Source organism: Centruroides sculpturatus, unplaced genomic scaffold, assembly GCF_000671375.1.
Source record: "Centruroides sculpturatus isolate CEXI.00-Female unplaced genomic scaffold, Cexi_2.0 scaffold515, whole genome shotgun sequence".
Taxonomy (NCBI): Eukaryota; Metazoa; Arthropoda; class Arachnida; order Scorpiones; family Buthidae; genus Centruroides; species Centruroides sculpturatus.
Genome location: NW_019384913.1, coordinates 384,409 through 412,384, shown reverse-complemented (window position 1 = coordinate 412,384; position 27,976 = coordinate 384,409). Strand labels below are relative to the sequence as shown.

The 27,976-nt window shown below is 30.2% G+C and overlaps 1 protein-coding gene across 1 annotated transcript; it reads right to left on the bottom strand.

Annotated features, from left to right (window-relative positions):
• Positions 1-3: 3 nt before the first annotated feature.
• Positions 4-27,976, bottom strand: LOC111631696 (homeobox protein PKNOX1-like). Its single transcript, XM_023376003.1, has 9 exons — positions 27,749-27,976; positions 21,674-21,845; positions 20,126-20,341; positions 15,136-15,297; positions 7,986-8,085; positions 7,552-7,682; positions 847-923; positions 536-765; positions 4-467 (listed from the first exon to the last, which is right to left on the bottom strand). Exons 1-9 carry the CDS (start codon positions 27,970-27,972, stop codon positions 292-294), a joined length of 1,488 nt encoding a protein of 495 aa, XP_023231771.1. The 5' UTR covers positions 27,973-27,976; the 3' UTR covers positions 4-291.

Below are 27,976 nucleotides of genomic sequence, written 5' to 3'. Positions count from 1 at the left end.
ACAATTTATGGAAGTGGACTATATTAATATAATAATAATAATTATTATTATAATACAAAGAAACAATAGTGCACAATATGTTACAAAAATTAAAAAGTTACATTCTGTACATATTATAATACATTATTAAAAACGTTATCGTTTGTATATTTCTAATGAGAATTCTCGACTCGTTCGTAACCATACCAATATAACAAAATAATTTGCATTCTATTCACTTTGTCAATTTCCCAGTACGATTATAGAATGCAAATTTTTTGGGTGCCTTGACTGCCACATGTATTAGTCTGGTCACTTTTTACACTCGTCCATACAGTTACTGCTTAGACTGAGATTTCCCACACTCCCCGACGACGACACTCTGTCTTCTCCTAGACTTGTGTCGGAGCAATTTTGACTGATGCTACCGTTTGGGGAGACCGTGCGAGAATTGCTCGAGTAGTTGTTACAGTGATCAACTGCGACACCTGAAATAAACACACAAATCAGTGATCTGAATAAATTTTGGGAATAAAAACTGTGAAAATTTTGTTACCCGATGTTCCCGCTTGAGAATCTCCTTGACACTGTACATTTTGTTGATGATCACAGTTTGTTTCTGTAGTTTGGTTTGGCATCTGAGGTTGCAGAGATGCAATTGTCTCTGGCCAAAATCTCTGTACAGGTCGTGTCGACTGAGATTTATTTTTCTTTGTTTTGTGACTTGTTTCTGGATTGCTAGCATCCAGCATGGGCTGTAATATTCTTCTTCTAGCATTGATAAACCTATTATTTTAATATTATAAATTGCATTAATTAAAAGTATTTAATATTCAAGAAATAATTAATATTTAAAACATTTTATACCAGTTATTCACTTGTAGTAATGTTAAGTTAGTTTGTGCGGCTATCTGGCGTTTTTCGTCTTCTGTAGGATAAGGATGCTGAGGAATAAAAAATTAACAATTAATTTATTTTTTAATGGTTATTCACTTGTAGTAATGTTAAGTTAGTTTGTNATTTATTTCATTTAATGAATAATGTATATTTTTATTTATAAATATATCTTTTGGTAATTTTGTAAAGGTCAGAATTATAAGATAGAAATTTTCGTTTCCAGAATGGGATCTTCCGCATCCCGAGCCAGTCACGACGTTCATTAAATTTCTCTAGATATATACAGTAACTGTACAAGTTTACATAACATTTCCTTCAAAGTTTTACGATAAGATTTTCTGATACTTGCAAACGAATTTTTTTTTTCGAATACAACTGTAGATTTTACGTTGTAACGTCATTACTTTAGTATTTATTTTTATTATTTAAAATCGTTCTCTTTATTTCTATTCACAATTTATTATTGTAGTGTTGTTTCTAATTATCATAATTACGCTTAAATTCCAAGTTTTTTTCTATGTTATAATTACCGATCAGATCAACAATTACATTATTTATAGTTAAAATATTTATTTGTTTCTCTCTTTTTTAAACAGCATTTTCTTCTCGAAGGTTATTGTTACACCATCCTCATTATTATATAATCTTTAACAAATATTACATAATTTTTAATTAAATAATACAACATTTTCTTTCGGTTATTTTTATTTTCCTACTGATAAAAAATTGAAAATATCGTTTTCATTAATATTGCCTATACTCAATGTTAAAAAGCGAAATGACGACAAAACTAACAAATTTTTTAACGTTTTTACATTGATGATTTGAATTCTTTCAGTGTAAATACGAAAAAGTTCGTCACTCTACTTAATATTTGGATAACGATAAATTATTTTCTAAGATTTTTACATTAGAAAATCAATAAAACAAATTGCTTACGTACTGTACATTATATCTGAACACTTTAAATATTTTTTCTTAGTAAAACTTCTTAGCGCTTGATTCATTAATGCATATAATATTAATCAAATCTAGCGGTTTGAACATTCAGTTACTACCTTAAATTTTCTTGCTTCATTTATTTTGATAATAGCGTACAGTAAAACCTGTTTAAAACGGAAAAATATATTAGGTTTACACAGGTTTTACTGTATATAAGTTCATTTTTCAAGGTTATATTTAAAATTTTATTTATCCAGCTCGAGGATTAAATTTTTTTAATTGTATATTTTTATAACATATATATTTATTTATTTATTTAAGACAAAAACATACAAACGTAACAGAATTTATTGTTGAAATATTCTCCACTAGAACTATATAATCATGAGATAATGGAATAATATATCGTAACTATTTGACCTATAATGGAATTAAAATAAGGTTAAAATCTGTAAACATCTGAAGGTGTAAAATGAATTACTCTGGAAGTGGTTAGATATAAATATGAAATTTCTCCCTATATAATTAATATGACTAACTTCTAGTAAATTATGTAATGCGGCATTAATTTAATTTATTATGACTAATATAATTAATTTCGGAGATTACAGTCACACTATAATAAATATTGAGTTAAGGATTACTTATATTTATCTTCTTTTCGATCTATCGATCTTGTTTATAGTCTCAGTTAAATAATTGTGACCTTAATATGAATAATAATTCCAAATTTTTAATATTATTTTTCTTTGTAAAGGTAATNTTGTAGGATGTCAGCAAGTACTAGATACGCATCTAATGCCATTTTCAGAAAAACCTGAAAGTAAATTTTTTCAATTTCATCAAGATAATGGAGCCATTCATAATGTAGAATCAACTTGGCACAAAATCACAGATGAGGAGAGGAAAGTCTTATTAAAACAATTCCAGACAGATTTCTGTGTATATATTGTCTACTAGGACCTTGTTTATTAATTAACAGGACTTATTATACTCATAAAGTTTCTGATTAGCAAAGAGAGGAAATTGTAATTAAAAGTCAAAACAAAATATTTTTATTTTCATCTGTACATTCTTTTTGTGTATTTCAGACCTGAACAATATATACACAGAAATATAAAAATTAAGGACAAAGAGAAAAAAATCATTTAAATGTTCAAGTGGCTTTATCATTTTGGGACAATATTATCCTACATATAATTGTTAAAATGCATTTATTTTTTATTTTATTAATTTATTTCATATTAACATTATTTTTTATATGCTAAACATTATTATTCTGTTAACTTCAAAGTCATTGGGTCTTGAAATTTATTTGTATAATAGTAATTAGACAAAATGCAAATATTTATTTTTCTATACTGTGTAAAAGTTTATAGTAAAATATTATTTTTTTAATAATTATTTCTCATAAATGCATACAGGTATATAATGGTTTTTTTATTTGTCAAACCTACACATATGTACTTTGAAATTAATGTAGAAAATTTAATAAGTAATGGCTTTTATCTATGTAAAAAGCTACTTGGATTTGAAATTCAAATATTTTAAATGAAACTGAATGTATTTTTATTTATTATCTTATTTGTTGTAGAGTTTATCTCAATCGTCTTATAGTATTAAGCTTCTTTAAAAAAAAATTTGTTGTGCTACTCCCCATATTCTGCTGCCTAGTTTGCCTATATGGTCGCACTGCCTCTGCACATGTTCTAAATAGGAATAATTTAATTTTTTTGTTTGCTTAACCAATTTTTGATGTTTCACTAATAAGAACTAGTTCTAATTATAAAACTGATGAATGAAATTATTATTATAAGAAATAATGTAATATTTATATATATAAGTTACACAGACTAATCTAGTGTAAAAACTTAATACTGATAGTCAATGGCTGTGGTGGTTAAAGCACCTACCTACCACTCTGAGGATCCAGAATTGAATCTGGATGGACAAGTCATTGGCACACAAACAATCATTTCTTTCCCTTCATATTTGTTGCAAAGAACATTACAAAACAATAATAAAGAATTGAATGTTGGTTTATTATATTGTATAATAATAATAATTTTATCTATCAAAAAACAGTAATAAAATAGAAATATAAATGAATTTTAATAATGTTGGTATAGGATAACTTGTCCCAAAATGATAGAGGCATCTCTGCTTCAGCAATTAAACTGCAATATGCAAAATAGCATACAGGATAGTATAAAATACAGGACAGAATTAGATTAGGGATGAATTTCTACAAAATATAGTTCTGGAATACATGATACATTAAAGGTTTCACCAAGGGAAGAGGAAAATAGTTCTCATGTTGTGGCAAATTATATTAGTTCTAGTGGAGAATATGGAACAAAAAGTTAATCTGAAATACCATCTTGCACTGAATTACCACCAAAAGTAGCAGTTTTCAGTAAACTTAGCAATTCTCCAATGGATCCAAAACAAACTACATCTTGTCTAACCGTAAATGTGTCAAAATCAACAATATACATAGTTATGAAATCATCTAATCATCTGCAAAATAAAAAAATGAAACAAATTCTGCCTCTAAATATGAGCCACAAAGAGAAGCCTTTGGCATGGGCTAAACATCACATGATGTAAACTGAGAAATGGCAAGAAGTTATTGGTAAGATATTAAGAAATATAAATTAATTTACTCAAAGCAGCAGCAAGAGACTGGAAGTGTTATGATGTAGTGTGCATTTGAATGGGGAAGTATGGCAAATCTAGCTTTCATTCCTGGTCACATTTATATTGTAGGATGTCAGCAAGTACTAGATACGCATCTAATGCCATTTTCAGAAAAACCTGAAAGTAAATTTTTTCAATTTCATCAAGATAATGGAGCCATTCATAATGTAGAATCAACTTGGCACAAAATCACAGATGAGGAGAGGAAAGTCTTATTAAAACAATTCCAGACAGATTTCTGTGTATATATTGTCTACTAGGACCTTGTTTATTAATTAACAGGACTTATTATACTCATAAAGTTTCTGATTAGCAAAGAGAGGAAATTGTAATTAAAAGTCAAAACAAAATATTTTTATTTTCATCTGTACATTCTTTTTGTGTATTTCAGACCTGAACAATATATACACAGAAATATAAAAATTAAGGACAAAGAGAAAAAAATCATTTAAATGTTCAAGTGGCTTTATCATTTTGGGACAATATTATCCTACATATAATTGTTAAAATGCATTTATTTTTTATTTTATTAATGTTTTTGATAAATTTAATTATTATATGATATCAAAATAAACCAATACTCAATTTCCTTCTATTGTTTTTGTAACATGCTAATTATTTCTTTCTTAATATCATTATTTCATAGGGCTCTATAATTTCAGAGAAGACTATGTATAACTCAGCAAGACTGATGTCATGATGAAGCCAAATTTTGAAATTCTATCAAATGGGATATTCCAGGTCAAAATTTGCTATGTAAAGTCTATGGTCTGATTGCTGGTTATAAATCTGGTCGCTCACTGCATGTCAGTTGAGTTTATGATTGTTGTCAATTTACATTAATCTCTACAACAAATTTTTATTTTGATCTTTTCATCAGGAATTTAACATGAATGGTATTGTGATAAAATCATTTTTCAAAACATGCATATGTGTGCTTTAACAGGTTCTAGAGTTGGTAGGCTACAGGTCACAGATGTGGATGTTTTAAATGTCTCTTGATGTTTTTGTTGGTTATGATGTTGAACATTCAAGTCCTACCTCAAACTTGTAGATTTTTAACTGCTTCAGACAGAACATTAAAAGTATGTTACCAGATCTATTTTTTCATGTCAGGCCAAAACAGTAAAACCTATGCTGCTGAGCTCAGTTTCATTTTCCCAGAAAATACCTAGTGTAAAAAAATTAATGTAACAAGTGTCTCTAGTTCAAGACTAATAACCATGTAATATTATGTGATTAAGAGCTTACTCATAACTTTTCAGAACTAATGTAAAATCTATTTGTCATGAATTCTGTAGAAGATACTAATTGACCAATATGATGAATTTCATACCAAATACTGTATAATAAAATGAGAAGACACTAAGTTCAGCATTACATTTTATTATGAAGATACTAAGACAAACAAGAAGACAATCAGTAGAAATCTTTTAAAAATTAGTGATTCTAATTGCATTGAATTATTTTTGTAACATGGGACTATATGAATTGACATAATTTCGTGCTAGTGATTACTTGATATGTAGTCTATTCTAATAATTATTTTATTATTTATTTTATTAATTTATTTCATATTAACATTATTTTTTATATGCTAAACATTATTATTCTGTTAACTTCAAAGTCATTGGGTCTTGAGTCGATGAAGAAAATTTTTCATGTGATTTCTGTGGTATCCACTATCTTCATTCAAAATTAATAAAGAAAGGTGACTGAATAAAATGTGAAAAGTGTGAGTCTGGTACTAAGAAATCTGAGTATTATGAGCTGTATGTCACAAACAGGTTTGCTATAGTAAATGTATCTAAATAATGAAAAAGGAAATAACAAATAATTTCATTTATTTTTAAGTGAAAGTTTTCTATGATCCAAATAACCCACAATTTTTGAGCTTTCCTATTTTTGTACCACTTATAATTACTCTTGTTCTACTTTTAATAAAAAAAATGCTTAAAACTAATAATCTCATCATTTATTACTTATATAACTATAAGCTTGTAAGGAGTCAAAGCCAAATCATTATTTTATATTTTGGGTGTTTTTTTTAGTTATTACTATTTTCTTATTTGGAGGCTTTTTGTGTTTTAAGAATGGAAACTCCCAAAACAAAAAAAGAAAAAAAAAACTAAATTAAAAATTTAAGAACATTCACTAATGTTCATTACTGATCCCATAACACTCAAAAATATGTAAATATTTTTGTGTTATGGGTAAATAGTGTGGCATCACATTTTTGTAACATCATCAACTACCAGACAGAACATGATACACTAATCCAAAAGTGAGGTGTAGTTTCTGAAAGTAAACTTGAGCACGAGTCTCAGTGGTGGTCTGCTTTTTGACAGAGAATTGTCTGGCAGTCCGTTTTTGGGGACGGTTAGGCACTTAACTTGTAAGAAATGTTGTGTAGTGGTTTTTTTCTTTTTCAATTAGATTTAGTTTATTCTGGTGCAATTAGATTAAAGTAGTTGTAAGTCTGAAGTTGGCAAAAGCCTTTTCTTTTTATAATTGATGGTTTTTCTTATATATAATTAATTTTGGTGTTTGACTAGCTGAATAATATATTTATTACTATTAACTTCTTGTTTATATATTAATTTGACTTAATAAATATCATTGATTTGTGCTTACATACATGTCATTTTTTATTTTTTTTCTTTCCTTTTCCATTGGGTCACAGAGAGTATACTTCCTGTGACTTAAATCTAGGCATGGTACTTGACTGAACCCTAATTTTGTGTAACATTGCTTTTTCAGACTTAATTTTGATCAAATGGTATGTTACAGGCTTTTCAATGGAAATAAGTAGATCTGATAAAACAACATTCCCTGTCCAGAGCAAGCATAACTCTGAAATGATACAAATAGTCTCACTTTACACTATATTATTTCCATTGTAAACCAGATGACTACTTTATAAATATTAATTTTTCTAAATGCAATTTTTGATATTTTGAAGACTTTTATAAAAAATTTTTTGAATTTATACTGCAAAATTCAAAATGTTACACTTTAAATATTAAATCTTACCACAATATGTTGGAAGAGCCATGAACGCATAACACTAGTCGCATGTTTTGGAAGAACACCCCGTTTTTGTTTCTTTTTGCTCAGCAGTTCTTCATCTTCATCACCACTTTGAATTACAGGCGTTCTGGGTGCTACAAATAAAAATTTTTACTTTTAATTTAAAATAAATTGCTAACATAAATTTTATTTTGAGAAATATTATTTTGTGCATTTGTTCAATGTCATGATATCATTGAAATGAATTATTTTATAATAATTGATGTAAACTTTGATTTCTTGCAAACAGAAAAGTATTCTTAAAACTAACAATAGCTTTAATGTAACTACTAAACTACAATATAATCATATAATAAAAATTTCCTAATTAAACATTGACTATATTAATTTAAATCTAAAGAAAATTGATTAAATAAGTTATAATCTTATACCTTTACCTATAGGTTGCACCCTTGATTCTTGAGTAAGCGATGGACTGGCTCCAATCTGTGATAAAGGAGTACTTCCATGAATAACATGAGCTGCAGAATTTGATTGCTGTATATGAGCACTCTGTATCTAGAAAAATTCTCCTTTAAATCATTCTGTATTTATTATTATTAACACACATCATGAATTTCTTTAGTATTCAGTGAAAACTTTTAATATTAAAAAGAGTGGCTAAATAACTTGAGCAAATAAATGAATCATCATTAATACAAGTTATTTATACATATATTTCAATATTCTTTTGTCATTATGTATTGTAATTTATAATTTAAGTTCATTAAGACACAATGTAACAAAATATTTTCTACATTATTTATTGTGTAATTAAGTTTTTTTTTTTTTTTACAAAGTTTCATATTGTTATAATAAACAACATATATTAATATTATGCTAAAATTCTTCATTAAATTTAATTAAATTCAATTAGAATATATTGAGTTAGTAACAATTACAAATATCAACACCTAAAATCTGACGGTTATATATCAAAGCCAAATGATTGCTGGATTATATATTTCTGCTACTATTAATAATTAAATGCTAAGAAAAGAATTGGTCCAAAGCAAGACTTGAATCTATAACTCCCACTTATGCAGTTGCATTGCCAGTTACCTGGACCCTCACATCCAATCTTCAGTTCCAGGATTTATTAATTTAGATATAATTTAGATATAACCATACTCACTTATGGTACCAGCTGGAGACAAGTCAGTCCCCTTAGCCTATAACTCCCACTATGGCATTCAGTGAACTATCACTTCTTTTCTTCCAGAACCTTCTAAATTAATTATTAAACCATTAATTTAATTATAATAATTAAATTTAGCAAGAAATGGAACTGAATACCCACCTTGAGAGCCAAATTATTTAGCATTTAATTATTAATAATAGTAGTAATATAGCCTAATATAATCCGACAATTGTTTGGCTTAAATTTTTATAATTTAAACTAAACAATTGTCAGATTATAGCAACTAAATATCAATATTTTAAAAATTATTGTTCTCAATATTCAGTTCTAAGAATATAATCACATTATATGTCTAATAATTATAATATGAACAATATCAATTTGATATTAAACAAATTTCTCAATCTAGCAATAATTTTTTATATACTTTAATAATTTTTTTATAATATTTTTATATTAGTCACAAATTAGAATTTTTTCAGTATTTAGGTCAATTAATATGTAAAATGTTATTTTCTTTATTGTTTTATTATAATTATGTATGCAAAATATATTCAATTAAAGTAAAATATATATATGTATATACATAGTTTTTTAATTTTTATAGTATATTGTCTTTACTCTATTTTAATTATGAATTTTTAAATTATGCTACATTTACCATGATTTTACATATCATGTATTTTTATTCTTTGTAATTTTTTGGTTTTAATTGTACTTCACTGTTGAATTTTTTGTTAATTGGGGAGTGGACCAATATTAGAATCATTAATTGTATGCTGAATAGTTCCTGAACTAAACATGTAATCATTATTGTTTTTAGTCTTTTAGTTATTAGTGTTTGTTTATGGAGATGACCATCAATAATCCTTTAACAGATTTTGCCCATTATGGAAATTTTATACTTAAGTTGAGTAATTAAAAATAACTAAAATTTAAATTATATTCTGTTATAAAAAGTTTAGATTATTACATATTTTCATTAAAAATATGTATAGTAAATAAAATATTAAAACTTAAAACATACCTGAATTGGTTGTGCTACAATTCCTTGAGGAGTATGAACCATTTGATACACAGTACCACCTGAGACTATTTGGCTAGGACTTAATGTTGCCATAGAAAGAGCACTTTGGGTAACTCCAGATTGAATGACCAGATTACTCATTGAACCATTACTTGTGACAACCTATAAATTGAATTTAATCATCAAACTCCTTTGAAATTCATTTTATCATTGTAATTTGAAATATCTAGGAATATCAACTATATTGTTATATACAGTGTGTCAGTCAAATGAAGACCTTAAAATGTGTATAAAAATTTTAAAACTTGGATAATTTTTTGCAAGTTGGAAAAATTATTGAAGGTCATCTGGAAAGTGGGTAAATACGTGGTAGCATGTGGCTGATTACATTTATGACATCAAAACAACAGTTTCAAGATGCCTGCCCCACTCAAGTTGTACAGCAGGGAGGAGCAATGTTCTATTATCAGATTCTGTAATAGTAAAGAAATGAAAACAGTAAAAATTCATAGTAGAATTGAAGGCTTAATATGAAAGGGCATGCATGCCTCTCCAAGTGTAAAGTGGTGTAGAAAAATTGAAAATGGAATGACTTCTTTGGCTGATACTCTCTGCAACCGAGCTCACTGAGTTGTCACACCATAAGTCACTAGCTAAGTTGAATGGAAAATTGTCATGTTACAGTGGATGTGGTAGCTGAATTACTGAATATCAGTCATGGTTCAGCACACCGTATCGTTCACATTAAACCTTGTTACAATAAAGTGTATATAAGATGGATGCCACAAATTGACTGTCAAGTTGAAAGTAGGTGTTAGCATGTTTACTGAACTTCTATAACACTATAAGGAAGAAGGTAATAACTTCCTAGTGAGGTTTTTCACAGAAGATGAAACTTGGATTTACAACAAACAACCAGAAAGCATGTGGGCAAGTAAAGATGGCACGATTCCTTCTCTCTCAAACCAAAAAAGAATTGCAGGAAGCCATCTTCAGGAAATGTAATGCTGTTTCATCTGGAACAAATAAAGTGTGATTTTGCAGCTGTGTAGATCTTTAGTATTCCTGAGGAGTGAGTATATTGTCAGGCTCCTCTTAAAAGCCAAGGTGAAATTGTTGAGTCTGGCTAGAGACACTAGTATAGAGTCTCTCTCTGTATGGAAGCACTAGTATCCTATAGCGTGTCTCAAAAGTATATAATAAACATTTTACTGCTTTTCAGACTTGTTAGGTTAAATTCGTAACAAGTCTGAAAAGCAGTAAAATGTTTATTATTTTAATTTATTATTATTTTATTATAATTTAAGAAAACTGTAAATGATTTCATTTATATATGCAAATTACTTTACACTAATTTTTGATAATTTCAAAATTAAAGATATTATATTAATAATTTAACAAAAGAATATATTTTTTGGCTGTCCAAAAAGTATAGATAATAAAACAAAGTTGCAAAATTTGAAGCACGAGAAATTTAAAATTACAAAAATAAAAATATATGACATCACATAACACTTTTACTTTGTTGTCAAGTAGTAATTTCAATATTGAATCAAAACTTTCCAAAATGCCACATAAAAGAGTTTAGTATGGAAAAAATTGCATGAATATGGAAATTAAAAGCAGAAGACTGTAGTGTCAAGGAAATTGCTGTTATAATAAACAGATTTACTCCTGAAGATTATAAAATTTTGGGAAAATCTAAACATTGATCAGGAAGACTCAAAATTACATCTCAAAGATGATAATTGAATTGTGCACTTTGCATCACAACAGGATAAATCAGTTTGTCAAATTTTGTGTGAAAAAGGATTAAAAATATCAAAAAGCACTGTTCATTGAAGAATTTCAGTAGCTCCACATATGAAATTTGCTGCTTTGATGAAAAAAGCAATCACTAACAAAACAATGTTAATTGGCAAGAATGCAGTGGGTTAAAGATCTCATGCTGTGGAATTCCCAATGATTCTCAGTTCTTTTCAGTGATTAAAAGAAAGTTAGTTTTGATGGGGTCATTACTGGCATGATATTAGGAAAGAAGAATGTAATTTTTCAGCAGATCACAGGGTGATAGGTGGTTCTGTTATGGTGTGGAACTAGTTTGGATTTAATGGATTATAGATTTTGTGATTTTAACCTGTCCTGTGGTATTCCCAAAATATTTCAGATGGAAACATAACAATGACCAACGAACCTGAGATATCTCGTTTCTGCATCAGAACATTTTTGACACTAGATGTCGCTAGGCATCATAATTTTTATATTAAAACCAACTTCCAAAATATAATTATTTTTGTTTTTACATTTTTTAATATGTATATTTCATTCATGCAAAATAAAAAATTAATTTTGAATGATACAAAAGCCACGATTATTTTTTTCTAAACTGTGTAATTTTTGTTAGGCTTAACATCAACAAAAATTCAACATGAAGTGACACACATTAGAGAAAATTTCAGCATAAAATAGGTTAACTGGTAGCCAGATATCTAAAAGTTATCAAGAAGTACTAAAAAACAATTTATTAACTATTGGAGAAAAAATTGGAGGACCTAATTGGATTTTCCAACAGGACAATGCCAGTTCTCATTGTTCACACTCAACAACTAAGTGGCTTGAAGATCATAATATTCAAGTACAGTGGTACCTCAGTATACGTCTGCTTTAGAATACGTCCAATTCGGAATACGTCCTATTCGGAATACGTCCAATTCGGAATACGTCCTGTTTGGACGAAACAAATTTTGCTCGGTATACGACATAATTCAATGATACGCGCCATCAATGAACAAGTAGCACTATCAATGTACTAGACCAGACTAGACGTTCGCGGTGCAATGGTTTATAACTTTGTTAAATTTCTTCTGATTTTAATTCGTAAATAAAATTTTATTATTATTTTTATTAATCACGAATCGCAAAAACGCAAATGAAAAGTGACAGAAAACTAAAAAAATTACTAGAATTACAATGAAACTGATAAAATAGATTGTGTGAAAAATACGAAGGTGGCATGCTTGTTTGAGATTTTAACTGTTGCCTACTGTATTCCGAGAACGACGATATGGACAATCGCGAAAAATAAAGACATTATTAAATCTGCTAATGTTGCGAAAGGGGTTAAATCAATTTCTAAACAGAGATCAAAGACATTAGATCATGTCGAGAAATTGCTTTTGCTTTGGATAACTGAAAAACAGTGCTGGAGACAGGTATTGGAAGCAATTATTTGCGAGAAAGCTAAAAAGATACACGCTGATCTCACGAAAAATCAAGCAGGAACTAGCCAGGAAAGCGAGGTGTTTAAAGCCAGCCATTTTTTTTTACACGAGAAAGGATTAATCATTTTTACATTACTTCTTATGGGAAAGGTTGGTTTGGTATACGTCCAATTCGGTATAAGTCCAAACATCAGGAACGGATTAAGGTCGTATACCGAGGTTCCACTGTAAAGTGGCCAACAAGAAGCACAGACATTAATCTGATTGAGAACCTGTGGGGGCATTCTTGATAAAAAAATTTATGCTAATAACAGGCATTTTATGACTGTTTCAGAGGTTAAAATAAGAAATCATTGAATGTAGGTTTCAAATGGATTCATAAATCTTACAAAATTAAATTAAATCAATGCCTAATTGCATTTTGGAAGCATAATAGCAGTTCTATTTCATGTTAAAACAATTTTCATCAATTTATGTTATGAACTATATCTCAAAGTTTAAACTTATCTATATTTTTAGGACATCACAAAATAAGTATTTTGTGTTTAACACTTTANAATTAAATCAATGCCTAATTGCATTTTGGAAGCATAATAGCAGTTCTATTTCATGTTAAAACAATTTTCATCAATTTATGTTATGAACTATATCTCAAAGTTTAAACTTATCTATATTTTTAGGACATCACAAAATAAGTATTTTGTGTTTAACACTTTACAATATATGACAATTACATAAACACAATTGTATAATGTTGTATTATAATACACAATAATAACCATTTGTATTGTTAAAAAATACTTAATATTTAAAAAAAATAACATATAGATTATCTATATTTTTGGGAACAGTGATCATATGATATGTAACAGTCTTGTATATAGCTATATTGGAGGGGCTGTATTGAATGATGGATTGTCAGAATCATAGTATNTCAAAGCCAAATGATTGCTGGATTATATATTTCTGCTACTATTAATAATTAAATGCTAAGAAAAGAATTGGTCCAAAGCAAGACTTGAATCTATAACTCCCACTTATGCAGTTGCATTGCCAGTTACCTGGACCCTCACATCCAATCTTCAGTTCCAGGACTATTAATTTAGATATAACCATATTCACTTATGATACCAGCTGGAGACAAGTCAGTCCCCTTAGCCTATAACTCCCACTATGGCATTCAGTGAACTATCACTTCTTTTCTTTTCTTCCAGAACCTTCTAAATTAATTATTAAACCATTAATTTAATTATAATAATTAAATTTAGCAAGAAATGGAACTGAATACCCACCTTGAGAGCCAAATTATTTAGCATTTAATTATTAATAATAGTAGTAATATAGCCTAATATAATCCGACAATTGTTTGGCTTAAATTTTTATAATTTAAACTAAACAATTGTCAGATTATAGCAACTAAATATCAATATTTTAAAAATTATTGTTCTCAATATTCAGTTCTAAGAATATAATCACATTATATGTCTAATAATTATAATATGAACAATATCAATTTGATATTAAACAAATTTCTCAATCTAGCAATAATTTTTTATATACTTTAATAATTTTTTATAATATTTTTATATTAGTCACAAATTAGAATTTTTTCAGTATTTAGGTCAATTAATATGTAAAATGTTATTTTCTTTATTGTTTTATTATAATTATGTATGCAAAATATATTCAATTAAAGTAAAATATATATATGTATATACATAGTTTTTTAATTTTTATAATATATTGTCTTTACTCTATTTTAATTATGAATTTTTAAATTATGCTACATTTACCATGATTTTACATATCATGTATTTTTATTCTTTGTAATTTTTTGGTTTTAATTGTACTTCACTGTTGAATTTTTTGTTAATTGGGGAGTGGACCAATATTAGAATCATTAATTGTATGCTGAATAGTTCCTGAACTAAACATGTAATCATTATTGTTTTTAGTCTTTTAGTTATTAGTGTTTGTTTATGGAGATGACCATCAATAATCCTTTAACAGATTTTGCCCATTATGGAAATTTTATACTTAAGTTGAGTAATTAAAAATAACTAAAATTTAAATTATATTCTGTTATAAAAAGTTTAGATTATTACATATTTTCATTAAAAATATGTATAGTAAATAAAATATTAAAACTTAAAACATACCTGAATTGGTTGTGCTACAATTCCTTGAGGAGTATGAACCATTTGATACACAGTACCACCTGAGACTATTTGGCTAGGACTTAATGTTGCCATAGAAAGAGCACTTTGGGTAACTCCAGATTGAATGACCAGATTACTCATTGAACCATTACTTGTGACAACCTATAAATTGAATTTAATCATCAAACTCCTTTGAAATTCATTTTATCATTGTAATTTGAAATATCTAGGAATATCAACTATATTGTTATATACAGTGTGTCAGTCAAATGAAGACCTTAAAATGTGTATAAAAATTTTAAAACTTGGATAATTTTTTGCAAGTTGGAAAAATTATTGAAGGTCATCTGGAAAGTGGGTAAATACGTGGTAGCATGTGGCTGATTACATTTATGACATCAAAACAACAGTTTCAAGATGCCTGCCCCACTCAAGTTGTACAGCAGGGAGGAGCAATGTTCTATTATCAGATTCTGTAATAGTAAAGAAATGAAAACAGTAAAAATTCATAGTAGAATTGAAGGCTTAATATGAAAGGGCATGCATGCCTCTCCAAGTGTAAAGTGGTGTAGAAAAATTGAAAATGGAATGACTTCTTTGGCTCTCTGTAACCAAGCTCACTGAGTTGTCACACCATAAGTCACTAGCTAAGTTGAATGGAAAATTGTCATGTTACAGTGGATGTGGTAGCTGAATTACTGAATATCAGTCATGGTTCAGCACACCGTATCGTTCACATTAAACCTTGTTACAATAAAGTGTATATAAGATGGATGCCACAAATTGACTGTCAAGTTGAAAGTAGGTGTTAGCATGTTTACTGAACTTCTATAACACTATAAGAAAGAAGGTAATAACTTCCTAGTGAGGTTTTTCACAGAAGATGAAACTTGGATTTACAACAAACAACCAGAAAGCATGTGGGCAAGTAAAGATGGCACGATTCCTTCTCTCTCAAACCAAAAAAGAATTGCAGGAAGCCATCTTCAGGAAATGTAATGCTGTTTCATCTGGAACAAATAAAGTGTGATTTTGGAGCTGTGTAGATCTTTAGTATTCCTGAGGAGTGAGTATATTGTCAGGCTCCTCTTAAAAGCCAAGGTAAAATTGTTGAGTCTGGCTAGAGACACTAGTATAGAGTCTCTCTCTGTATGGAAGCACTAGTATCCTATAGCGTGTCTCAAAAGTATATAATAAACATTTTACTGCTTTTCAGAATATTTTAATTTATTATTATTTTATTATAATTTAAGAAAACTGTAAATGATTTCATTTATATATGCAAATTACTTTACACTAATTTTTGATAATTTCAAAATTAAAGATATTATATTAATAATTTAACAAAAGAATATATTTTTTGGCTGTCCCAAAAGTATAGATAATAAAACAAAGTTGCAAAATTTGAAGCACGAGAAATTTAAAATTACAAAAATAAAAATATATGACATCACATAACACTTTTACTTTGTTGTCAAGTAGTAATTTCAATATTGAATCAAAACTTTCCAAAATGCCACATAAAAGAGTTTAGTATGGAAAAATTGCATGAATATGGAAATTAAAAGCAGAAGACTGTAGTGTCAAGGAAATTGCTGTTATAATAAACAGATTTACTCCTGAAGATTATAAAATTTTGGGAAAATCTAAACATTGATCAGGAAGACTCAAAATTACATCTCAAAGATGATAATTGAATTGTGCACTTTGCATCACAACAGGATAAATCAGTTTGTCAAATTTTGTGTGAAAAAGGATTAAAAATATCAAAAAGCACTGTTCATTGAAGAATTTCAGTAGCTCCACATATGAAATTTGCTGCTTTGATGAAAAAGCAATCACTAACAAAACAATGTTAATTGGCAAGAATGCAGTGGGTTAAAGATCTCATGCTGTGGAATTCCCAATGATTCTCAGTTCTTTTCAGTGATTAAAAGAAATTTAGTTTTGATGGGGTCATTACTGGCATGATATTAGGAAAGAAGAATGTAATTTTTCAGCAGATCACAGGGTGGTAGGTGGTTCTATTATGGTGTGGAACTAGTTTGAATTTAATGGATTACAGATTTTGTGATTTTAACCTGTCCTGTGGTATTCCCAAAATATTTCAGATGGAAACATAACAATGACCAACGAACCTGAGATATCTCGTTTCTGCATCAGAACATTTTTGACACTAGATGTCGCTAGGCATCATAATTTTTATATTAAAACCAACTTCCAAAATATAATTATTTTTGTTTTTACATTTTTAAATATGTATATTTCATTCATGCAAAATAAAAAATTAATTTTGAATGATACAAAAGCCACGATTATTTTTTTCTAAACTGTGTAATTTTTGTTAGGCTTAACATCAACAAAAATTCAACATGAAGTGACACACATTAGAGAAAATTTCAGCATAAAATAGGTTAACTGGTAGCCAGATATCTAAAAGTTATCAAGAAGTACTAAAAAACAATTTATTAACTATTGGAGAAAAAATTGGAGGACCTAATTGGATTTTCCAACAGGACAATGCCAGTTCTCATTGTTCACACTCAACAACTAAGTGGCTTGAAGATCATAATATTCAAGTACAGTGGTACCTCAGTATACGTCTGCTTTAGAATACGTCCAATTCGGAATACGTCCAATTCGGAATACGTCCAATTCGGAATACGTCCTGTTTGGACGAAACAAATTTTGCTCGGTATACGACATAATTCAATGATACGCGCCATCAATGAACAAGTAGCACTATCAATGTACTAGACCAGACTAGACGTTCGCGGTGCAATGGTTTATAACTTTGTTAAATTTCTTCTGATTTTAATTCGTAAATAAAATTTTATTATTATTTTTATTAATCACGAATCGCAAAAACGCAAATGAAAAGTGACAGAAAACTAAAAAAATTACTAGAATTACAATGAAACTGATAAAATAGATTGTGTGAAAAATACGAAGGTGGCATGCTTGTTTGAGATTTTAACTGTTGCCTACTGTATTCCGAGAACGACGATATGGACAATCGCGAAAAATAAAGACATTATTAAATCTGCTAATGTTGCGAAAGGGGTTAAATCAATTTCTAAACAGAGATCGAAGACATTAGATCATGTCGAGAAATTGCTTTTGCTTTGGATAACTGAAAAACAGTGCTGGAGACAGGTATTGGAAGCAATTATTTGCGAGAAAGCTAAAAAGATACACGCTGATCTCACGAAAAATCAAGCAGGAACTAGCCAGGAAAGCGAGGTGTTTAAAGCCAGCCATTTTTTTTTACACGAGAAAGGATTAATCATTTTTACATTACTTCTTATGGGAAAGGTTGGTTTGGTATACGTCCAATTCGGTATAAGTCCAAACATCAGGAACGGATTAAGGTCGTATACCGAGGTTCCACTGTAAAGTGGCCAACAAGAAGCACAGACATTAATCTGATTGAGAACCTGTGGGGGCATTCTTGATAAAAAAATTTATGCTAATAACAGGCATTTTATGACTGTTTCAGAGGTTAAAATAAGAAATCATTGAATGTAGGTTTCAAATGGATTCATAAATCTTACAAAATTAAATTAAATCAATGCCTAATTGCATTTTGGAAGCATAATAGCAGTTCTATTTCATGTTAAAACAATTTTCATCAATTTATGTTATGAACTATATCTCAAAGTTTAAACTTATCTATATTTTTAGGACATCACAAAATAAGTATTTTGTGTTTAACACTTTATAATATATGACAATTACATAAACACAATTGTATAATGTTGTATTATAATACACAATAATAACCATTTGTATTGTTAAAAAATACTTAATATTTAAAAAAAATAACATATAGATTATCTATATTTTTGGGAACAGTGATCATATGATATGTAACAGTCTTGTATATAGCTATATTGGAGGGGCTGTATTGAATGATGGATTGTCAGAATCATAGTATTTACTATTATTATTAAGGGTGTATACTATACCACTTATGGACCACCAATTTAACAGAGCATTAGAATATGTGGGGGCCATGAAATGACACATCACAACAAGCATACAAGAGCATCAAAGTTCAATAAGTAGGACCTTAAACATCACTGTTTTAGCTACTTATGCCAGTGATCCTGAAATTCAGATACCCAAATTCTACATTGTACACAATAGAACTTGACTCAGATTTTTGAAGCTGTTAGAAATATATAAAGCTGCTGTGAGAAACACAGCCATTAATTTCAAGGATGCAAATTCATTTACATTAGCTTGGAAGACCTGCTTCTCTTCATAATCATGCAGTCTATGAGTTTATTGAGGTGCCCACTCCACCAATCAACAAGCCTGCATATTTTGAATTGAGGTGTTCCATCTCAAGTAGTTTGGATTTAGAATGTTAAGCATCAAGATGCCCATTTAATATGGAGAAAAATATTCAATAATATGAGTTTCTTTTACTATATCTGCTGGTTTTTGGTTTTTGTGATGGTGGTTTATTTAAAGTTAACCAGATTTACTAATCCTTATTTGCAGAGATATATTTTTATTTTGATTGAACCATTCAAATTCTTCTCTGATCCTATTCTTTCAATGGGTCTCTCAATCTTTAGCCATTTCTTAACCTTCAAGAAATCAGCTAAGCTGCCATTTTTATCTGATGATAAGGAAATGCATTTCCACATGCATATACTGTACATAGATGGCCTGAACATACAATTAAATCTGTATTGTAAAAATGACATATAATCCACAAATATTTATAGATGTTACTATTAATGCATTATTATAATGTGTATCCTGTTATTAAAGGAAATATGCTAATACAATATAATAATATACAACTTTTAGATTAAAAAGAAACTATTTATTACAGGAGATATTTAGATATAAGAAGAATATAAAGAGAATGGAGATATGTTTCTTATAATGTATGAGGAAAAACTTTTTCAATTAAGATGTTCAATTGAAAATTTCACATTAACATATAAAAAATTGTTTATAGATGCTTTATTACCTGTACTTGTTGAGGCTGACTACTGCTTGCTCCACCATTTGAATTTGAATTAGAAATGGCACTATTTAGACCAGGATAATCTGGACGTAATAAATTTTCACTCTGCATTTTGTTCTTTAGACATGCAATGTATCGACTACAGAAGTCTTTGCATAATTCTTGAACCTTTTCAAGTTCTAGAAGGTGAATCCGTAAAACCTGAATAGCTTTAACCATCTGTAAAAAAAGCACTTATATTGTTAAAAAAATGAACTAACTTTGGACTAAACTGATTTTAAATTTATTTTAAAGTCTAGCAGAAAATAAAATGCTCTTTAAAATTTCATTAAAAAAAAATTTACTTAATTGCCTGTGGGCAGTTACATGGAAGTTTCATGCATTTCAACCACACCTGTTACAGAAAAGTAAAATGGATTTAATCACACTAGATATTTTCCATCATAAAGTATTTGGTCCAATGGGGAGACATGATTAAAATTAACAACTGTTAAATCGTCTAAAATTTTTATCTATATATTATATATATGTAATATATGGATGAAAATTTTAGATGTACAGTAGAGCATCGATTATCTGACTCAATTGGGGACTGGGGTTGGTCGGATAACTGAAAAAACAGATAACCGAAAAATATGAAAAAATACATTATTAGTATAGTATATTAGTATATCTCATGTAATTAGTATATTAGTATATCGCTATTAACCTACTTTACGCTGAATTTTCATTGATGTTAAGCCTAACAAAAATTTTTTTAAAATAATAATCGTCGCTATTGTATCATTAAAAATTAGAAAATTAAGCCTTGTTTAAATACTGGTTCCCTTTCATGGTCGAGCCATGTTGCCAGCTAAAACACGTAAAAATACTATTAAAGTATCCAAGACATACCAAATATTGTAGCGCCACATCACTAGCGGACATTTGAATTTGCCGACTAGAACGGTCGGTTAACCGATGTGACGGTTAATCGGGTGTCGGATAATCGATGCTCTACTGTAATTTATAATATGTATATATACATACATACATACACACACATATTATAAATTTTTCATTTTATCATGGTATTCTCTCCAACACCAATCATATTAATGACTTTTTTTCCTTTACCAGCTAAGTAGTTGCAAGCTACCAGCTTTTAGTTGCAAGCTACCATAACTTTTGAATAGAAAACATTTCCTATTGACTATTGTTTGATGACATCCACCCATAGGCATGATTTCAATGTCCGTAAATCTAGGCAATGGTCTGTATGAATTTGTTTTGCTAGACAAAATTGTATAATGGAAATTAGCTTTTATGATACTATGGTATTAAAAGAAAAACATTTCACTTAATTACTCATAGGTGTTTAAGTAAGCAATGGGCAATTAAGTGAGAATTTACAATAAATAAATTTACAAAAGAAAATAATTTTTAAAAACTATACATATTTCAAATGAGTTAAAACAAATTTTAATTCTTTCACACCCAATTTTCATCAAACAGAATAGAAAATCAATAAATTAAGTAAAAAAAAAACATCAGCTAAGTAAATAAACTTACTAAGCCATCGACTTCTGGATCCTCACTGAAAAAGGGCTTTCTATCTCTTTCCTGATGCTGTACAAATGCTTGAATATCCATATTAAAACTCTCTGAAGAAGGAACCTCAGCACTTTGAGTAGCTAATTCACATTTTTCAAATAATAGAGCAAGCAAAGGGAAAAGAGGATGCCTGAAAACAAATATGAGATAGGTTATCAGTTACAGATATTGGTTTATTAGCTTTTTGTGTATTTAATGACTTATAAATTATATATTATAGATGATAAAAATAAAAAATTTTGTATTTATATCCTAAAAAAATAAATCTTTGTTGACATGTTCTATTTGCTAAATGTTTTGTATGAACATCACATTAAAATTATTTTATGTAGTTAGGTATTTAAATCCAGAATGTTCTTTTCAAAGAAATATCAAGTTAATACAAAATAATAATGAATAATCAAATGATTTGGCCAGATCAATTATTGGGCTAGAACTTTGTTAATAAACACTATATAAGTATTAAATAATTTTGACTAAAGATAGGCAATTAGAGTGTCATCTTGTATAATTTAATAATCAGAAATAAATTCATTAATTTGAACTAATCTGGATGAAAATTTAATTCTGGAGAGGGACTAAAACCTACAAATTCTGTTTATTGTGCAGATGTATTGTCAATTATACTGCCCCGACCTTTTGTAGGATCCTTACTTCCTGACAAATTAACATAATGTAATCATATGGATCACTTGCTGTGCTGACTGGGGAGAACTATGTATGTACGATGGCCCTCCATGGCATTCATTCAGCCAACTTAAGCTTTTACCATGACATGGTGTGTGTGTATATGTTACTGTGAAAGACCAAAATTAAAGAATGTCAATATCCTCCGGTGAATGTTAACACATACAAAATACGTCAGTAAAAGACTGAATATTTGGTTATATTATTATACATTCCAACAATCGCCGGTGTATGTTGACAAGCACAAGCTTTGGTGGAAGTCGAAACGACACCTGAGAAGCCGATGTCGACAGAGAGGCAACAGTCTGTCACCAAATTCTTCACCGTTTCCTTCTGCTCAAATTGGTGATACCATACAAATACAAGTCCCTGATGTCAACTGTGGCTGTACAGATGCCCGAAATGTGTTGGAGGTTGTTGTTGGAATAGAAGACTCTGACTTTTATAAATTAGCAAACAAAAATGGTACTCTCAAGTAGCTTTATACCCATAATCAGTTCGTAATTTGTAAAGAAAAGTTACTTTCCATAGATGAAATTTCTTCTCAAGAAATATCGCCGAGAGAAGCAGCTGCAGCTAATTCAAAAAGTGGAGGGCAAAGCTATACACACTGTCATTGCAAAAAGAAGTGTTCCACGAATAAATGCAGTTGTAAAAGCAAGGGAGTTTTGTGCAAATCAAAGTGCCATAACAGTTTAAGTTGTTGCAATAAATAAGATTGTATAATGTTAATCACATAATTTATGTGTAAGTTTATTATTGTATTATTTTCTTTAATGATTTAGAATGTACTGTTCATTTTAGGTTCAACAGTTTATTTACATGTGCTGTTACTAAGCTTTCTCCTGTTTTGACATATTAAAAAGTTGCATTTTTGTCTTAATGTAATAAAAATATTTTTATTCAACATTCACCATCAGTGCATGCTAAATGTTGACATTTGCCGGTGTAAGTGAGAAATAATGATATTTAGCAAATATTTCATACATACACAAAACGACTGTGTGAATGCTGACATTCACCGGAGAATGTTGACATTCATCAAATATTGGTCATTCACAGTAACATATTTACAGGGTGATCAGAAAATGTCTAGCCAAAATTTAAAGGGGGTTAGAGGGGATGAATATAAAAGGATTCTTCGCAGTACAATTCTTGTCTGGAAATGCTGCGTGAAGGTGGTAGAAGGTGCTTGTAGGGCAGTCGAAACAAGCTGGCAATGCGGAAAGCTGTCATTCCCACCTGTGATTTCATACAGCATGCAGCGCTTTACGAATGCTGAACTAGCAGATATACATCTGTATGGAACTGCAAATGGAAATGTGAGAGCTGCGTAAAGGTTGTACAGGGAATGATTTCCCAACAGAGAAATACTGAATCATCAAACTTTTGAGCGAGTGCACAGACAGCTTTGTGAAAGCGGGTCCTTCAATGCCAGCAGACATGATGTGGGCAGGCCTTGCTCAGCAAGAACAGTGCAAGTGGAAGAAGATGTACATGAAGTCAAGCACAATCCTTTCACAAGCATGAGAGCTGTTTCCCATAGACTGGGTGTGAGACAGTCACTTGTATGGGAGATATTGCATGCTGAAAGTATGCACCCATACCATTTACAAAGGGTGCAGGCATTGATATAGGCAGATTTTCCTCTCTGTGTAAACTTTTCACGATGGTACTTGCAACAGGCTACTGTACAGCCCGATTTCCCTCCATATGTGTTAGTCATGGATAAGTCAACTTTCACTCAAGAGTGTGTGTTTAACAGTCACAATGTTCATGTTAGGGAATATGACAATCCACATGCGACAAGACCTCATGTTTACCAGCAGAGAGTTAGTGTTAATGTGTGGGCGAGTATGGTGCACGAATATGTGATTGGGTCATTCATCCTACCTCATCACTTGGATGACCTGAAATACCTCATCTTCTCACAACAGGTCTTGCCCGAACTGCTGGCCGTTGTGCCTCAATGAATCCGGAGACATATCTGGTTCCAGCACAATGGAGCCCAGCACACTTTAGCTGTGCCAGCACACCATGTTCCCTGCCACCACAATCATCAGATCTGTCCTGCTTGGATTTCTTTCTGTGAGGCCACTTGAAAAGCATCATCTATGATACCCCTGTGGACTCCAACATCAATCTCATTGCCAGATTGGCTGTTGCTGCTGGAGATGTGCAGGACATGGCTGGTGTTTATGCTAATGTACCATGAAGGGGCAATGTGAAGCTTGTATTATAGTTGGTGGTTGCTCTTTCGAGCATTTGCTGCAAACATTGATTTAATAAGGGGCTTGTTACATTTGTCTGTGTCTCTTTCCTTTTATGTCTCCAGTTTCTTTACACTCCAGGACTTTAACGTGGTTCCGGACAAGCATTGTACTGTAAATCCTTTTATATTCATCCCCTCTAACCCCCTTTGAATTTTGGTCAGACATTTTCCGATCACACTGTATATAGAAAAACTATAATTCAGAAATGGACAGCATGCTGATCGTTTACTAGGAGAAACTTCTTAACATATAGGCGTTAAATTACAAATGAATGTTGCTAGATTGACAAGTGCTTTCAACGATAATTATTTTTGTCTTCGTCAGGTTGTTAAAAACGGTTAAACTCCTTTTTTAAATATGAATATCAAATTATTCCAACGGTATTAACGTTTTAGAACAAAAGCAATGGTAGAATGTAAGAAAAAAGAATTTAAATAAAAACACGTGCGGTTATAATGCACATGTGCTATAAGCCTCCAAACTGTGGAGCTAGATACGTTGTCTTAGGCAGTTATACAAGTTAACCCACAAAGGGGGCAAATCAAGTGTTGGGGGTGTTGCATGAATTTAGTATGTTGGTAAGGATGGCCTCCCAAATATACATGAGACTTCTGTTATTACAATGTCTTAAGAGTGACCACCTGGCCCCACAACAAGGTGTGTCGGTGTTGCAACACCATTCTACTGAGCTCAGTTTCGCTCTTGCCTGCCCTGATAGAACACTGATGTTCTGAAATATGATAAGACAACATTCTGGTTGGTGCGATCACCCGACGTATTTTCCAGTGGGTTAGAATAAACCTCAGATCTTTCTAGCGTGGAAGTAGGATCTCTGTTGTTGTAGGATCCCGTATTCCACAAATTCAGCGGTGTTCCTCCCCCAATCCCTGCTATAGTATACCATCCGCAACATTACATTAATGTGGCAATTGCCCCTTTAATCAGAAGGGCCTTTCTGTTATCTTCCAGCCAAGCTGCTATCGATACTGAGCTTAATACTATTTGCTCTGCAGTAAATGAGGCGGGCTATGCTAATGCCAAGTTTATGTACATCTTAAATAAGGTAAAGAGATCGCTTTTCCCCGCTACTACACTACATCTCCCAAAAGAATCCACAATAGTCCTTCCCATGTCACCGTTTTGTGGTCATGTCACTGTCCATATTTGCCGTATTTTTAGGCAACATGCACTTTTTCTGCCAGTTTCTCCACGGCCAAGTCTTAGGAGGTTGCTATCCAACGACAGAGATCCTACTTCCACGCTAGAAAGATCTGGGGTTTATTCTATCCCACTGGAAAATATGTCGGGTGATCGCACCCACTATATTGGTGCGACAACCAGAATGTTGTCTTATCATATTTTGGAACATCAGTGTTCTATCAAGGCAGGCAAGAGTGAAACTGAGCTCACTAGAATGGTGTTGCAACACCGAAACACCTTGTTGTGGGGCCAGGTGGTCATTCTAAGACATTGTAATAACAGAAGCCTTGTGCATATTTGGGAGGCCCTCCTTACCAACATACTAAATCCATGCAACACCCTCACACTTGATTTGCTCGCTTTGTGAGTTAACTTGTATAACTACCTAAGACAACATATCTAGCTCCACAGTTTGGAGGCTTATAGCACATGCGCATTATAACTGCACATGTTTTTATTTAAATTCTTTTTTCTTGCGTTCTACCATTGCTTTTGTTCCAAAACGTTAATACCATTGGAATAATTTGATATTCATATTTAAAAAAGAAGTTTAATCATTTTTAATGACCTGACGAAGACGAAAATAATTATCGTCGAAAGAGCTTATCGATCTAGCGACATTCATTTGTAATTTAATGCCTATATGTTAAAAGTTTCTTATAGAAAAACAAGTCCACATTATAGAAATCACAATTCTCTATGATTGTAATTCTTGGATATTGTGATGAAACTTATCTATTTTAACTCAGAGAAGGATTCATTCATTCAAACTCCACATTTACCAGAATTAACACTAATGAAAAATTCTCTCCTTGAACATTTGTTTTCATTACATTTCATTCAAAGTCAATAATGCTTATATCAAAATGCTCAGTATTTAATGAAAAGAAAATATATTTTTTCAACTAATTTGTATGCTGGCAGATTTGTTTAGAGCAACAGAAATGACTAGAAATAGCAAAACTGCTTTATATGATAAAAGGAAAATTCATTGCAATTTAAATATCACTGACATTTATTTTTATTCATTATCAGTAGCAGCTCAGTCTTAAAGGCTGTGCCCCTCTCTGAAATTTTAAGAAAAATTAAACTATTTATATAAACGAAAACATTATCTTTAGGAGATTTGATTTTTCTTTCAAGGAGTGCATATAATTTTAAATAAATTTATAATAGATGCTCAGTCTGAGTCAGTTAAACAAAAAAGTAAGCTTAGCTACAATGTTCTGAGTAGAACAGGCTGTATACTATTCAATGTACAAAGCTGCATTGTGCATTGAATATGACACAGTCTACCATACTTGGCATAATGCAGCTAGGATGAATAGTGGACAGGTCAGTGGGTAGCTGCAGTTAGTACAACCTAGAAAGTGTTTCAAGGAAAAAAATTCAAACAAATATAAAAACATTGAAGAAATATTATATACAAGTTGTTGTAAAGTAGTAGTTAAAGTGTCAAGAATATTTCTAAATAATCATTATATCAAAATCTGAAGTAAATTTCAAAATAAAACTTTATTAGGCTACATTATTCAGTTTTCCAATGATCTAATTTACCAATTATAAAATGTATTGCAAAATGTAAATGAAATATTATTATTTAACATAAATCATCATTAATACAATTTAATTTAAAACTGAAATAGATGATAAACCAATTTATAACTTTTAAATAAAATAAAAAATATATTCCATAAAATATTCTTGAAAATAAATTAACAGAAATATATAAATATTACATTTAAAGTAGCCAACATAATTGAAAAATATTTTTGAGCAGTTATTCTAATTTGAATTGAATTTTCTGACGTAGACTTAATAAATTTGTAATTAAATCTGTAAGCTACACAAAAAATAAAAAGTTATCACTTACTTATACACCGCTCTTTTATCAGCTTCAAACTGTGCCTGAGCCTGAGGATCCAATACAGGTTGAGCAGTTGGAACTCTATTCACCACACCTTGGCTAGATGTTATTTGCTCTTCAGGTACATCTGCACATTGTCCAATTATATGATGGGATGTATCCTGATATAAAGGTATAGTCTGAGGTACAACTGTGATATTTTGAGTAGTTACAGCTGAAGGTTCCTGCATTTCT

Excerpts from the sequence above, each read along its gene's own strand:
- LOC111631696 (XM_023376003.1), bottom strand. The coding sequence starts at position 27,972 with ATGCAGGAACCTTCAGCTGTAACTACTCAAAATATCACAGTTGTACCT. Across the intron at positions 15,298-20,125 it reads GTCAGCCTCAACAAGTACAG|GTTGTCACAAGTAATGGTTC; the intron begins GTAATAAAGCAT and ends TTCAATTTATAG. Across the intron at positions 7,683-7,985 it reads ATCAAGGGTGCAACCTATAG|CACCCAGAACGCCTGTAATT; the intron begins GTAAAGGTATAA and ends TTTTATTTGTAG.